The sequence below is a fragment of the Patiria miniata genome, unplaced genomic scaffold, assembly GCF_015706575.1.
Source record: "Patiria miniata isolate m_02_andy unplaced genomic scaffold, ASM1570657v1 HiC_scaffold_18, whole genome shotgun sequence".
In the NCBI taxonomy this organism is placed as follows: domain Eukaryota; kingdom Metazoa; phylum Echinodermata; class Asteroidea; order Valvatida; family Asterinidae; genus Patiria; species Patiria miniata.
The window spans coordinates 4,147,796-4,162,325 of NW_024037056.1; the positions used below are offsets into that span (position 1 = coordinate 4,147,796).

The 14,530-nt window shown below is 41.9% G+C and overlaps 3 protein-coding genes across 3 annotated transcripts; all 3 read left to right on the plus strand.

Annotated features, from left to right (window-relative positions):
- Positions 1–43: 43 nt before the first annotated feature.
- Positions 44–3,815, plus strand: LOC119724297 (transmembrane protein 126A-like). The gene is made up of 4 exons (XM_038195285.1): positions 44–122; positions 542–732; positions 1,531–1,784; positions 2,726–3,815. Exons 2-4 carry the CDS (start codon positions 581–583, stop codon positions 2,989–2,991), a joined length of 672 nt encoding a protein of 223 aa, XP_038051213.1. The 5' UTR covers positions 44–122; positions 542–580; the 3' UTR covers positions 2,992–3,815.
- A 1,246-nt stretch (positions 3,816–5,061) lies between these two features.
- On the plus strand, positions 5,062–10,179 carry LOC119724296 (cytochrome P450 2U1-like). Its single transcript, XM_038195284.1, has 6 exons — positions 5,062–5,925; positions 7,163–7,341; positions 7,814–8,026; positions 8,459–8,695; positions 9,155–9,488; positions 9,933–10,179. The coding sequence occupies exons 1-6, from the start codon at positions 5,559–5,561 to the stop codon at positions 10,115–10,117; spliced, it is 1,515 nt and encodes a 504-aa protein (XP_038051212.1). The 5' UTR covers positions 5,062–5,558; the 3' UTR covers positions 10,118–10,179.
- Positions 10,180–11,142: 963 nt separating this feature from the next.
- LOC119724298 (trafficking protein particle complex subunit 1-like) lies at positions 11,143–14,405 on the plus strand. Its single transcript, XM_038195286.1, has 5 exons — positions 11,143–11,317; positions 12,139–12,245; positions 12,467–12,537; positions 12,650–12,788; positions 13,467–14,405. Exons 2-5 carry the CDS (start codon positions 12,147–12,149, stop codon positions 13,590–13,592), a joined length of 435 nt encoding a protein of 144 aa, XP_038051214.1. The 5' UTR covers positions 11,143–11,317; positions 12,139–12,146; the 3' UTR covers positions 13,593–14,405.
- The last annotated feature ends 125 nt before the right edge of the window (positions 14,406–14,530 follow it).

Consider the following 14,530-nt stretch of genomic DNA (forward strand, 5'->3'; position numbering starts at 1 on the left):
ACACTTGGTCACGTGACTCTGATGACCTACTAACCTTTGACCTATATGCCATGTGCACAAAGTACATGTACTTTTCTAAATTCTATTCGACAACAGTCATGACAGTGGCATTTTGGGAAAGAGTAAGTTCTTTTATTGATTGCAATTTGGCTTGAGTAAAACTAAAAGAAAAACAACTTGAACGTCGTGTATAAAGAGAGCAAGGTTGTGCTTATCTCAAATTTTGAGGAATGTTTTGGGCGACCAGCTAGTAAAACAAGTCCAACAGATGACAGAACTTGATAGTTGAAGCATGGAGGAATCTAGTCCGAAAATTTGGGACTCTCAATACTGCGTTTACTCCTTGGCACACTTTGGTTTACTCATTATTAAGCTAAAAGTGCATGGAGGTAGGAAACATGGTCATGTAAGGTTAAAATTAAAGTTTCCGTACGAATAGTTGAGCCATATTTTACTAAATAATACTTGTGCCTACCAACAGTAACTGGTCTCCATTTGTTCTTGACTTAAGTTAATTTGAGTTGAATTGCATTTATTATAGGCCTAACTTGAGTGCAGATTTTGCCACATCCGAGAAACCATGGCAATATCACGCAAAGATGTAGTTTCCGTGGTAACTGAGCAATCATCAACCCAATCCAAGGAGCAGGTTGGCACGGGCGAGTATTTGTCAGCTTCCGAGGCGCTGGAAAAACAGCTGCAGCTTGTGAAGAAACTACCAGATAGCAAAAGGTAAATCAACTTTTTGGTCATCGCGTAGTTTAGGACACCTCTTATGTTTTACAAGTTCCGTTCGTAAATCAAAACCCTGCCCTCTTTCCACAACATTCTAGCTGGGAAAGATTTCCATATACGAAGTTCACTCAACACCCTGTGTACAAACCCTATGAGATTGGACTGAAAAATTCTAAGTGTTTTCTAAGAAAATGCTTGTATTTTCTCATGGCTCAAATTGACTTTGATGACATGAAATTGCTATCTGAGGGCTTGTTAGTCAATACAGAGGAAAATTAGTGAACTTCGCATATGGTAATCTTGCCTTCTTCTAGCTGATATGCAATATGGTATCTTAGCAAAACTATCTAGATGATTTTCCAAACACATAAAGTGACTTTTCCTGCTTGTATTATACTAAGCCAATTGTTTAGGTACTGGTACTAGGGCCTAAGTCCCAAAACATAAAAGTGTCTTTCATTTTCTTACATGGAACGGGGTCCTAAACTACACGATCACCGACTTTTCATTGCCCATGAATGACAGTCAGCAATGTGTACATGCACACTCAATTTAGCACTCTGTCTGCAACGAGAAGACTTTGATATGTATTCCAAATATTGTGGTCTGCAGATCAGCTAATTTTTTATAAAATTACAAAGCACCTTTTTCAGAGGATGTGAATTGGTCCTTATTCGTTAGGTCATTGTCCCAAATTTTGTTGAAAAAACTTCCTAATAAAAACAAGTAATCAAAGTTATGTCATTTTTATATAATTAATTGAAGATATAATTTTGATTTGTTCTGTCCATGCAGCTGGCCGTTTGGTTACGGACCACTTGTTCTCTCCATCAATGCGGGTCTCGTCGGCGTGATCGGAAACTCCTTCTTTCGTCGGATGTTGATGGTCCGGAGAGGTCTGTTTCTGACCAGTATACCAAGCACCTTGATGCCTGCCCTTTTGATTGCTCCAGCTTACATGAAGTTTGTTACGCACCCAATACTCCTGAACGACTTGGATTGCGCGGTGTGTGCGGAAATACGGGGCGGATTGATCAACTTTCTACTTGGTAAGAGCGTGGGATAAGGGGTGGGTGGGGGTAAGGCTACATAATGGAAGTCTGAAAACACTAGATCCTTAGAATAATTGACTGGGGGAAAAAAGAGGGCAATTGTGTAGGGCCCTGTCGCCTATAAGGAAACAAAAATCCACTTTTAGGTTATTGGACGTTTACCAAATTAGTTAGTGACATTACAAACCAACAAGTACATGTATAGAGGGCAGGGTTTTTATTTGTTGAGGGAAATTTTGAGGTAAGCGACGATGATTACGACACAACGCAACACGAAAATAAAGATGGCGATCACTGCGATGCACAGTAACACCCAACATCGCGTTGATTCTCATGGCACCAACTGTAAAACGTGTAAAGAAAATCACGTTTTCTACCGCAAGAAACTGTTCAAATTTACTAAAACTGGTGTCATTAGAATTAAGCGAAGTTTGCTTCAGGTTGAAAAAGTTATTTTTGAATGATAAAAACACCCTTGACTCTAATTTGATCAAAACTAAACACTACACAATCGCCAAAATGAGAACCCCCTGTTCTTAATTGGAACACCTGCTTTCCCTTCTTGGAGCACCCTGGGAACGCACCTTGAGTCCCTAGTATCTGCAGCGGAGCCTGTTTTACAATCTGGCAGGAAGCACAGGGTACTCTGTGCATGTTCTCTTTAGTAGCTCTCAGGAATCCAAAGGCAGCATTTCAAAAGATAAAACATGATGTCAAGCTTTAAGACTCTCGCTAAGACATCCTTGACATAAAACATGGGGGATTTTCAAAACTTTTCTAACATAGTGAATATCGCAAGAAAGAAAACCATTGTCTGGCTTCCTCTCAGTAATGATGGGAGGCCTGGGGAGGGTAACTTAGCTGAAAATGCTTGAATTTGTCAACAGTCATCGTCGAGTTTACTTGTTCTCTTTCTCTTGCATTTGCCGCATTGTCAGGGGCTATGTATCCTGTCTTACTGGCAGCTCCTCTCAACGCAGCGTTGGCCAGACGCTACGACACGGTCAAGGTACCCTCCATGTCCTTCAAGAACTTCGACCGGAGCCACTTTGTCAAATTCTGGAGGAGCAAGATCCGGTACTTCAAGGGGCAGTTCGTCACCATCGCAATTTTCCAGACCATTTTCGGGATGTTTATCGCCGGATCTCAGATGCGGGTCGCCAAGGAGGACCTCGGTCAGAAACTTGTCAAAGTAGAACCTTGACAGGAGTGGGTTTTGTGGCATCGTTGTCAGCAATACATCGCACGCTCTTCCTTGTAACAGCCAAGGATGTTGGTTCTTTTTTCCAGAGAATGTTTTGCATGCATTGTGACCAGATGCTAAGGAGACATCTCCAGGAAAAGTTGCGGACAGTTTATCCTTGAAAGGCCAACTGTATCGGGTCAAAGTTACAGAATTTGAAGAGTTTCTCCAGAGTCTTCCTGCAGTGAAGCTAGCAGGATTGCTTACAAATGATAATTTCAGTGCAAGAAGATTTTAGTTTCAATCTGGAGTGACAATTGAAGTTGCAATTTTTCTATTTTTTTTTTAATCTAGGTATCACACAATTATGATGGCTTAGTAGTGAATGTGTGTGTGAATAATGTGACATGCTGGATACATGGTTATGCTCAGACTTACCTTTAAAAATCCTACCTTAATTTGATAAGAGGAAATAGAAAAGACGGAAGCATCAAAAGTTTTTGCTTAAAAAAAAGGAAAATTGAAATCTCATCGTTGCACTTGTTTAGAACTGCCAGTAAAAACAAATCCAACTATTCCATCAATTGTTCTAGCATTAAAATATCTTAGCCTGTAGCAATTGTATTTTATTCGGTATAATTCAGAAAACATTTTGGGTTTTTTTGCGTACTGCTTTGTTTCCAGTTGGCTCAAGATTTTTCATCACAAATTATTTGTTTTAAGACATTTCTTAAGGCTGGCAGTTTTAATACCCACCCAATTTTTCAACATCTTGTTTTAACAGCCCTGCAACTGTTTTGTTCCCACAAAACTTGATAAAAAAAATCAATGAGAAATTAATTGATTCTGATTTCGTTTGATTATTACATTTTTACTTTGGTAAATAACAGAACAGAGACGGATTTGTATTCTCTTCAATAATTACTCATCCAAAGTTTGAAATGATTCTTGTACATAAATGTTGCATTCCTTATCCCGTTGAGGGCGCCAGACAAGCTATTTCGTGCAAAAACGTGGAAACCGAGAGGGCGCTATACAGCTTTCAGAGGTCCCAAAAGCACATGCAGTTGAATTTACAAGAATACATATTTCTCAGTTTCTTCTTTTGTTTACCTCCAAGAAATGATGTTCATGCAACATTTGTATAACGTCGTTCTTGAATGACGACCAGCACAGTGTATTCCTTCATTTTAAAGATTTTATTCAAATTCCACAGAAATTACCGAAAAGATTTTCCAAATTAAGCTGACAACCAGATCCAGAAAAAAAGTAACACTCGTGTAACGTTCGAGGCGATGCCCCATTTTCAACTTTCCGTAAAATTTTCAGCCCAGATTTTTCAAGTGTTGTTTTAACTAAATATTTCGCCGCCATTGTTTATCAGTACTTGGTTCGGATTTCGGAACATATCGTGCCTTCATGGTCTCCCTTTTCCACAATAATTGTGCCCTTTATGTCATTCTGTTAAATTTTATTTCGCCAATCTAAACCCCGAACTTAGAATCACAAAATGACGTTTAGTTGTGAATGACCTCGCGAAGTACTGTGCGTGTGTCCTTCAGGTGAGTGGAGTGACCTATTTCACACGTATCCTTTAAAGCCAAAATTGTTGGTCGCCATCGACAAGGACAAACCGTGGAATGGAAAAGAAAACAGGATTCAATTCTTTTGATGTCACATAAAATCCCTTAAAAATCTTTACGAGAAGTAAAAGACACACATTTATACACAAATTCGCTCTCAATAAAATGTTCTCAAGCGACTGTGAACTCAGTTCATTTTTATTAATTGCAAACAATACTGAACACTAAACTATGCAGTGGCATGCAAATGAGATGGTGGTGGCATGCCGTGCCACGATGTTATGCTAATTTTTGGTCGGCAGGTTTGGTTATGAATAAATTATGGCCAATCAAAAACATTTTTGTTTGGGTGCCGCCCCTCTCCCCCTGTCGTTGGACCTCATTGGTCGAAAGTAACACGCGCTACTGGCGTTGGAAATTCGTCTGGCCAATCACGTGCACCGCAGTGACATCAAATCTTCCTAAAGTCCGGGATAACACATTTGAAATTTGGTTATCGATAGGAACATTTGAAATTAACACTAGCAATGTGAACGGGAAACGTCACCGTGAAAGCACAATTACACTGTTCTCTTTCGTTTCCTGGTATACTGGATCACTGCCTACCTTGACCCAAAATAAGTCATACAATGCCGTGCGTGAACTACAGTTTCCTCGTCTAGTGGTCTATGGGATCGGGTGAACAATCATTATTTGTTGACATTGCTTGTTTGTACCAGTACAATTGTGAAAAAGGAAGGAATTGTAGTTCGCGTAGGTCGATCAGGCAGTGGTGAATTGTCGGTTTTGCTTTCGCTGTCAAAACAGTGATGCTCTGTAAATGCTTAGGCGATCCCAGCACATTAGTGATTACACCAGTGCTTGATGGCAGCCTTTTCTGCTTTCTGAGATACATGTCATAGTTTGCACGCTGTGACATTATAACTTAAAGCAAGAGATCTTTACATCACGCCATGAATGATTACTGAAGTTAGAGATTGAATAACCGTATCAAGCAAATAAACAATGAGTAGTTTGGTGTTGCACTCATTGTCCGTCCTAGCGGACTCGTCTGATGTCCGTGCGTTGCTCGTCTTCACCGTCGTTCTCCTGGCCGTGCGATGGCTGCTTCGCACCCCGGACAACCTCCCTCCAGGCCCGGTGGGCTGGCCAGTCATCGGCTCGGCGCTGCAGCTCAAGGGTAAACCCTGCCACCAGGAATTCACAAATTTGGCCCGGCAGTACGGGAAGATCTTCAGCCTGTATCTTGGTACCTCGTTGGTGGTGGTGCTCAACGATGCCGCGTCTATCCAAGAGGCTCTCATCAAACAGGCGGACCGGTTCTCGGGGAGGAAAGTGCCCGAGTCGGTCAGACTATGTTTTCCGATGAAAGGTAAGTTTTACCGCCATCTGTAGGGACGAAAACAGCAAGGACATAATGTCCCCAACATGAAATTTGCTTTTTACGTATAAGTACATTTTGTTTACTAGTTTTTTCCAATGATAATGAAGAAAAAGTATTGGAAAAAATATCGAGCGTTGTTTCTGAATTGTCTGTTCCACGCCCACTTTGTGTCATGTCTTTGCACAAAATGGCAAAAATGCTTTCTATTTTGACAGGTGGTAAATCGCAACTGATATAGGTCTATATTTTGTCGTTTTGACTCTTTCTCATGGCAGGAATATTCCCAGTTTGGTTTCAGATTCCAACCATGAACAGTTAACAAGGAAATAGGGCGCTACTAACTTGACTAATGTTCAATCATATCAAAAGTACGTGCGTCATTGAGCTTTGTATTATAGTCAATGCCAAAATATGCATGCGCAGAAACGTTTGTTGTTGAAGGATAATGCGCCGCATTGTCATAGCTTGGTGCTTTGTCCAGATTCGACCCGCCATCCGCCCTAGCCTTCACAAAGAGAAAATTTCTGCATTAAAATGTTATTGTTCAGTCGTATAAATTCTTGGCATATTAGGCCTATTCCGCAAGGGCGGATGTGTGTGTGTGTGGTGGGGGGGGGGGGGGGGGGAGCAAAGGGGGCCATGCCCCCCCCCCCAAAAAAAAAGAACACATTTTTTGTTGGGGGGGGGGGGTAAGTGACGTCACAATAAAGACAGGCAATGAGTACACCACCATCTTTTTCTGAAAAAAAAGCATTGGTTACAGTGGTCAGAAAATGCCTTAGATCGCACCACAGACCATCTAGAATCCCAAAACATTTCAGGGCCCTTAAGCGGGCCCCTACGCCGTAATTTTTTTACCGACTTTTGGGGGACCAAAATTGTCCCCCCCCCCCCAAGAAAAAAAGAAATTGTGTTCTGGATCCACCCACCGTGACAATAAATGTAGGTCTACCAACTCATTTTTACAAATTCTTTTCCCCATATTACTGTAATTGTTTATTTTATTAAGTAATATATTATTTATTTCTAATTATTACGAATTTGTATTCATTTATTACGAATTAAAAGCATAGACATAAATTTCTACTACACACTCCATTTTGCCATTTTGTTAATTGTATTGGGTTCTTTCGTCTTGATCATTAGCCTATTGTACGTCACAATTTCGCATCATTATGTAAGGAATTACTACAAGTTGTTCAATAATTATATATTTTCCCACCAGGCAGCATTTTGTTCGGGACTGGCGAACCGTGGCAAGCGGTGCGTCGCTTCACCGTCGGTGCCATGCGGAACCTTGGCGTCGGCAAAAACAGCATCGCGCTCCGTATTAACGAAGAAGCACGCATCCTTTGCGATAGCTTTGAGGAACACGGAGGCAAACCATTTAACCCACTGACACTGGTAATAACACTGAGAGTTGTTTTTAAAAAGTCACAAATCGTGAAAAAGACAAGAATCAATCCTAGGATCCGGGTTGGGGGGGGGGGGGGAGGAGGGGCAACGGGGGCCATTCCACCACGATTTTGTTAATCTGTAGGAGTATATAAAACTTAATTACATTCATGTGTATCTCCCTCGCAAGGCATCAGCTACACATACCTTTCAGTTTTAACATTACAATGTGGAAATAGCGCGCGAAAGCTAGGCCTACTATAATCCCCAGTTCCCTTTTTGAAAATAATATTCGAGCCCTCTTGCTCCCCGCACCGATCCCCCCCCCCCCGAAAATTTGGTTTTGGATCCGCCCTTGTGAGGCACAAGGGAATTTGACTCGCGATTTGACTTTTGATTTGGCTCGTTATTTGGCTTGTGATCTGGCTTGTGATTTGGCTTGTGATTTGGCTTGTGATTTAATTTGTGATTTGGCTTGTAGGTTTCGAGTGCCGTCTCCAATGTCATCTGTCAGATGTCCTTCGGTCACCGCTACGACTACGACAATGCGACCTTTGTCCGCATCCAGGACAACCTCAGGAAGCGCATGGCCTTCGGTCGGACGTCCTTAGTCAATTACCTCCCCTTGCTTTTCTACACGCCTCTCTATAAGGAACTCAGGGAACTAGATGAGGAACGGAGGAGAGATATGCAGGTGGGTACAAGCAAAATGGTGTGGCAACAAGTTCTGAAAAGTGGACAAATTAACTAAAGATTAGTCAAGTATTACTAGCCTAGTCATGGCCCATCAGGCCGGCGTTTATCTCCGGTTCCTTGGCGTGAAATTTACGACTGAGAATATTTTCTATTCCCCCTGGATGGGATGCCAGTCCATCACAGGTTACTCTACATGATAGCTGATGCCAGTGCCAATTAGTACTCCTGGGTGGAGAAAGGCAAGTGGAGATGAAGTAGCTTGAACACAACATGGTCACCAACTGGATTCGAACCCCTGACCCTCTTATCATGAGTCACAAACCCTAACCACTATAGGCCAAACTCCCCGCCCTGTAAACCAGGGATTGGCACGGGGTTAGCTGAAGGCCATGACGACTGTTATCTAAAGTGATCTTTTCCCCAACTTTAGGCCGTGGTTTACGAGCACCTGGCGACCTTTGACCCGAAACACATCCGGGACATGATTGACCTCTTCTTTTGTGAAGTCCAGCAAAGGGACGGCTGCACTAAGGCCAAGTTTCCGTTCACCGAGACGGATGTTGAGAGGTTGATCCACGACTTGTTCGGAGCCGGCACCGACACCTCAGCCAACATGCTCATGTGGGTGATCTTGACGATGACAAAGTACCCGGAAGTGCAAGAGAAGGTAGGCGTGGTTTGAGAAAAGGGGTGTGGTTAACAAGTGATGATAGCCAAGCCTGAAATTAAGTGATTAATGTTTGGGACGAATCAGGAAAAGTTTATTTGCTTAAAACTGTAGAAACCGAAGTGTCATTATGGGTGCAAATATGGTTTGAGAAAAGGGGCGTGGTTAGAAAATCATGATGACAACCACGCCCTCGAAATAATAATGAATCTGATGTTAAGAGACCAGACTGTGATGGCGAAGTGACCCGGAGCGCGTATAAAGTAGGCGTGGCTTAACAAGTTGAGAAAGTGAGTGCCTTGGAAAAGGGGTGTGGTCGTGAAACTGCTTAACATGCGATACGTTATGCGTATATAGACGATTTGCGCATTATTGTTAATAAATTAACATAGCAAAACACACCTCAAAGATGGCCACTGAATGCAGTCAATCTATCCTTTTTTTGGCTCCCCAATTTAGATGCACGAGGAACTTGATCGGGTCGTTGGTTGTGGTCGCCAGCCGGCCTGGGCTGATCGACCCAACCTCCCGTACTGCGAGGCCGTGCTGCTGGAGCTACTCCGCTACAGACCCACGGGCGCGCTCGCCGTCCCACACACGGCAGCACACCGCACCGATCTTATGGGGTTCAATATCCCTAAGGACACCATGGTGTTGGTGAATATCTTCGCCGCCCACCACGATCCGGCTTACTGGGAGAACCCGGGTCAGTTCCGTCCGGAAAGATTCCTGTCTGCTGACGGGAAGGAGGTTGTGAAACCCACGCATTCCTCGTACCTGCCATTCGGCATAGGTAAAGGCTCTTCTGCTATCCTATTTAGTGTGACGTCACTATATGTATACACGCCCACCTATGGTTTCATTCTACATTCATAAATAAGACAGTTTACCCATTCCAATTGGTCGATAGCCCGTCACGTGACAGGTTCTAAACGGACAAAGACATGGCTGGCCGGTCTTAAACACTTTTCCAGTGTCACATGAAATGTCGACAATCCGGTGTCTTCTACTCGGGCAATCAGCATCCAAACTCCTACCGGTCTAAACAAAGTGTTTAAAACCGGCCAAACACACATTAAGCTCCCTTAATTAAAACAATTGAGTTGTTATTATTTATCTTATTTGTTCTTCGTGTGATTTTAATTGCTTTGTGGTCTTGGCGACCGAAATATGAATTTTCAAAATGCTTTCTGGCTTAGTCACCTGGGAGTTTCGTTATTTTTTTTTATTTACACAGGTCGACGGGTGTGTGCAGGTGAACAGCTAGCTAGAATGGAGTTCTTTCTCTTCACGGTAACCTTGTTACAGCGGTTCACTTTTACCGTGCCGGAGACCGATCCACCGCCGAGCATGGACGGCGTGTTCGAGATAACGCTGTCGCCCGCCCCTTTCCGTGTCTGTGCCACGCCTAGGCATGCGTGATAGACCATCACGATTCCATCCACGCAACTAACTATAGAGAGTGGCTTAGCAAGGTCATTCATATTGGGGAAGGGGGGGGGGGGTAGACGTGAAAAAGGGCACTCGCCTCATAAGGTGCTGAAAAGGTGGACAGGCCATCCGGCCTCCGTAAAATAAAAAAAGAGGGAAAGGGAAGGGGTAGGGGTAGGGGACACCATCTTTCCATGGGGGCGCTGTTCAAATTGGACGATATATTGGGCACCATCAGACAATAGGTGACGTTGGTGCCAGCTCTTTAAAAAAGGGCGCTCGTGAAAAAAGAGTGTACCCTCTGAAAAAAGGGCCCTCTTGTAAAATATGCAGCTTCCGAGATAACAGTATATATTTTTGTCCATGTTTGTTATAGAAATTTTAGGTTTTTCTTTAACGTATTGTCAATTTGTAAGATTTATTTTAACAATAAAAATGTATTATGCTGAGCGTCTGCAATCCCTGCAATTTTACATCAGACTTTAAAGTAAGTAGTTAAAATGTACAGCTGTCGAAAATGTTCTTTTAAATAAATATTAAAGCACTCTTGTCAAAGTATTGATTCTCCTCGTGTGTTTAATGTGAAGGGGGGAACCATGTTAAAAGGTGAATTCGTTCTCTCGGGATAAATGATAAATTGCTTCTGAATAGAGTTAGATAGAAAGCTGCGACTACAAGACATTGAACATCATGTGTGACGAAAATATTGGGGCTACAATAAAAAAAAAAACATTCATTTTTCTCCGATGTGTTTTGTCATTCATACAAAAAAAATAATGTCCGGGAATTTCTCATGACGACAAGGGGACTCAAACACAACCATGTGATCGCTGGCCGAGGGCCCGCTGATAAATGAACTTATATATTAATCCTGCACATCAATCAACTCAGCCACACCATGGATGCGTGACCGGCCCTAATGTCTAAATATCTCCAATAATTATTTGGTCCGCGGACTTCAAACTCAAAAGTAGAATTGCCACGCCCCCATAAAACTATCGTACCGTTAATTGTGAATACCGCCCTCTACTGGTGATAGAGGTCATACATGTATAACCAGTGTTTTGGGGTGGCGAGAAAAGGTGCATTTCCCATCACAAATAATCCTAGTTTTTGCGTTCAGTGGACATTGAGAAGGGAGCCACTTATGTGTACCATGTCATAGACGATATTGATTGTATTACATCTTTGGTAAGTGGGTTTTCAGAGGGAGGAAAGAAGTATCTAGACGCCATTTTGGTTGTGTACAAAGTGTATGGGGGAGTATGGAGACTTGGAGAGCTGAGAGTCAACTCAAGGGGCCTAACGTAAAGGCTAAAACTAAATAAAAAAAAAAATTAGTACTCAGGGCCTAGTGAGTATAGGCCCTATTTCCTAACAAAATTGGAAAGTTTCTCAATCTCAGTCCATGTGTTTTCCACATTTTTGCGATGACTGACCTTAGGCTTTATTGAGATGAAAGGGGCTACAACTTTTTACAAGGCCTATGGCTATGCTATGATTTATGAACATGATGAAGCAAAAAGCAACGTCGGGTTGCAACATTCTTCGTTCCGCCACATGCACCTTTTTATCATTTTGATCATTCCATGGAGGTGTTTTAATTATATCGCTCCATTTTTCACGTTTTGTTTGGACATCACGTAGGCCTGTATTTCATACATTTCATAGATAAAATTAAAAACCTAAGTTTCAAACTGTTGCTAAACTAGCTCTACTGAGTGGAGTGCTAGAATTGTGGTGCCCTCCGTTACTCCGTACTAAATGTAGCAAGGGCACCGCAGTCTAGCGCTCCAGTCAGTAGAGCTGTTGCTTAACATATTCTAAAGAAAAGTATATACACCTGTTCACCCATACTTGTTCCTGTGGGGACAGCAGAAAGTCCCCATAACTCGGTGCTATAAATTTGCCAAAGAAACTTCCCCACAAACGCAGTGACGGCCTCCCACGTACACTGGGTAGATCCAGCTATTCTGACCATTGACCCAATTTTGAATTTCTGCCAAACACAGATTTAAGAATGACCATCTACAATCTTTACATCTTTGACCGCAACGGCGTGTGTCTGTTCTACCAAGAATGGACACGGGAAAAACATCCAGGAATGTCGCAAGAAGAGGTCAGTATATCACCAAACATTGCTCTACCTTTAGTTTTCTAGCAACCTGCTTAACCAACAGCATTTAATTAATTTCTATTATCCATCCTTTTTCCCTTCACATCGTTTTTTGTACATTTTAAGTCCACATTTTGTCATGCTTCAATGTATATATATTTTTAAAAATCTGTTTGGCTTCTTGATGTCAATCCATAATGACAGTTTCCTTTCCTTATTTTCAGGAATTCAAGCTGATGTATGGCATGATCTTCTCAATCAAGTCGTTTGTTAGTCGGATGGCACCCGTTGATTTGTATCCTTTAGAAAAGACATTCCAAACAAAATAAGGAAAACAAGCATATCCAGATGCTGTATCCAGCTACCAACAACACTATTGTTTTCCTTGATGGATTTTTCAATTTCAGTAAGGATGGTTTCTCCAGTTTCTGTACCAGTTCTTACAAGCTACACTTCCACGAGACTGCCAGCGGTTTGAAATTTGTGATGAACACGAGCCTCAACGTGGGGTCAATCCATGACGAGCTGCAACACATCTACAGTGCAGTAAGTTAAATCTTGTTTAATCTCCGACATAAGTTGCTAAAAAAATAATTATCTAGGCGCATTCTATCAGGTATAAATTGCAGGTTTCAGTACATCTTCAACATTTTTTCTTCCCGCAATGAAATTATCAGCTTTGTTTACAAACTGATCATTTTATGTGTTAAGATGTAGGAGAATGCTGCAGCAAAGCCCAATGTAATGGGCCTATTGCAGATAACACTTTCTAAAACTTATCTTGAATATTCGATGATATGGCTTCTAAGTTTATACAAATCTCATTTCAAATTTACATTAACATCTTTGACAAGTTGTCCAGTCAAAAAAATAAATAAATAAAATTGTTCACACACCACAATTTGGCAGTCAAAACTAGTAAAGATTTTACATTTTCTTTTGAAGTATATGTAGTGAATTGATAACTGAAAAATTAAATACTCACTTTCCTGCTCATAAATATGCATGAGATCTCATGATAATGTCCACTTGTAGAGAAACAACTTCAGCCTTGTTGGCAATAAACAATATTAAAACTCACAATAATTTTGAAATTGTTTTTCCTTAGAGAAAAGTAGTCTTGAACGGTATTCCCAGAAATGGCTGTTTGAAACCCCATTCCTTGCTTTAATTGTTGCCATCGGAATTGCTGATTCTGTGGTCTTTCTTTCCATATTTCTGTAGATATTTGTCGAACATGTCGTGAGGAACCCTCTAAGTAAACTGGGCCAGGCCATCGACAGTCAACTCTTTAAAACCAAACTGGACAGCTACGTCAGGGGGTTGCCGTTCTTCACTAAAGTGAACTGAATGAACTAACTGTGTCCCCCTCCCCCTGCACAAATGGCAGACTGGGAGGTCGGAACCAGACATCTCTGATATATCGAAGTATGTATACTTGCATGTGGCATTCCCAGACTAACTTTGATCGCCGTGAACAATGTGCGCTGGAGCTATGAAGAGACTGAGTTCTGCCTTTTTCACGGATGAGCGAGATATTATGCATGTATACATCATATAACTCTTAGTGTGTTTTTTTAGCTTACAATATTAACGTGTAAGTGTTGTAAGCATAAAATGATGACCATAAGCTCAGAGTTCCATGTTTAGCAAAGTCATGAAATTGGGACAAATCTGGACTAAGAAGTAAGAACAGTGAGTTTGTAAGAAGGTCTAGCTAAAAATTAACATGCACTGTATATTCTCCCACTAGTTCCCAATACCCTTCGTCTAGCCCCACTTAATTTTAAATAAGAATTATTGTCAATATCTTTGAAACGAATACTAGGTTCATGTACTATTGCAAGGGCAGTTCGGGGGGGGGGGGGGGGGGGGGGGGGGGGGTTGGAATGGCCTACCCCATCACCCCTGACCAGTGTTAAGTGTTAAGATACAAAAATCCCAAAGTTACTTGAGTTTCTTGAATAATTTCATTATCATCACTGAATATCTGGATGTGTGGCTTCAGACATTGACTGCAATACCCCCCTCCCCCTTGAAGAATCTTGGGCTGTGACACCCCAGCCAACACCCCCCCCCCTTGAAAATGTCAGATCTGCCGCTGTATTTTATTGTAAATCATCAAATTGCAATCCACACAATAAATCAATCATTAACACTGAATGCTGACTTGCATCCTGACTGAGAAATGTTTATTTTCTTCCTTATTATTCAAGGTGCTCCCTTCCCCTAATCCCCATCCCACCCATGCATGTTCACATGTAGTTCTAACCCCCTCCCCCCCCCCC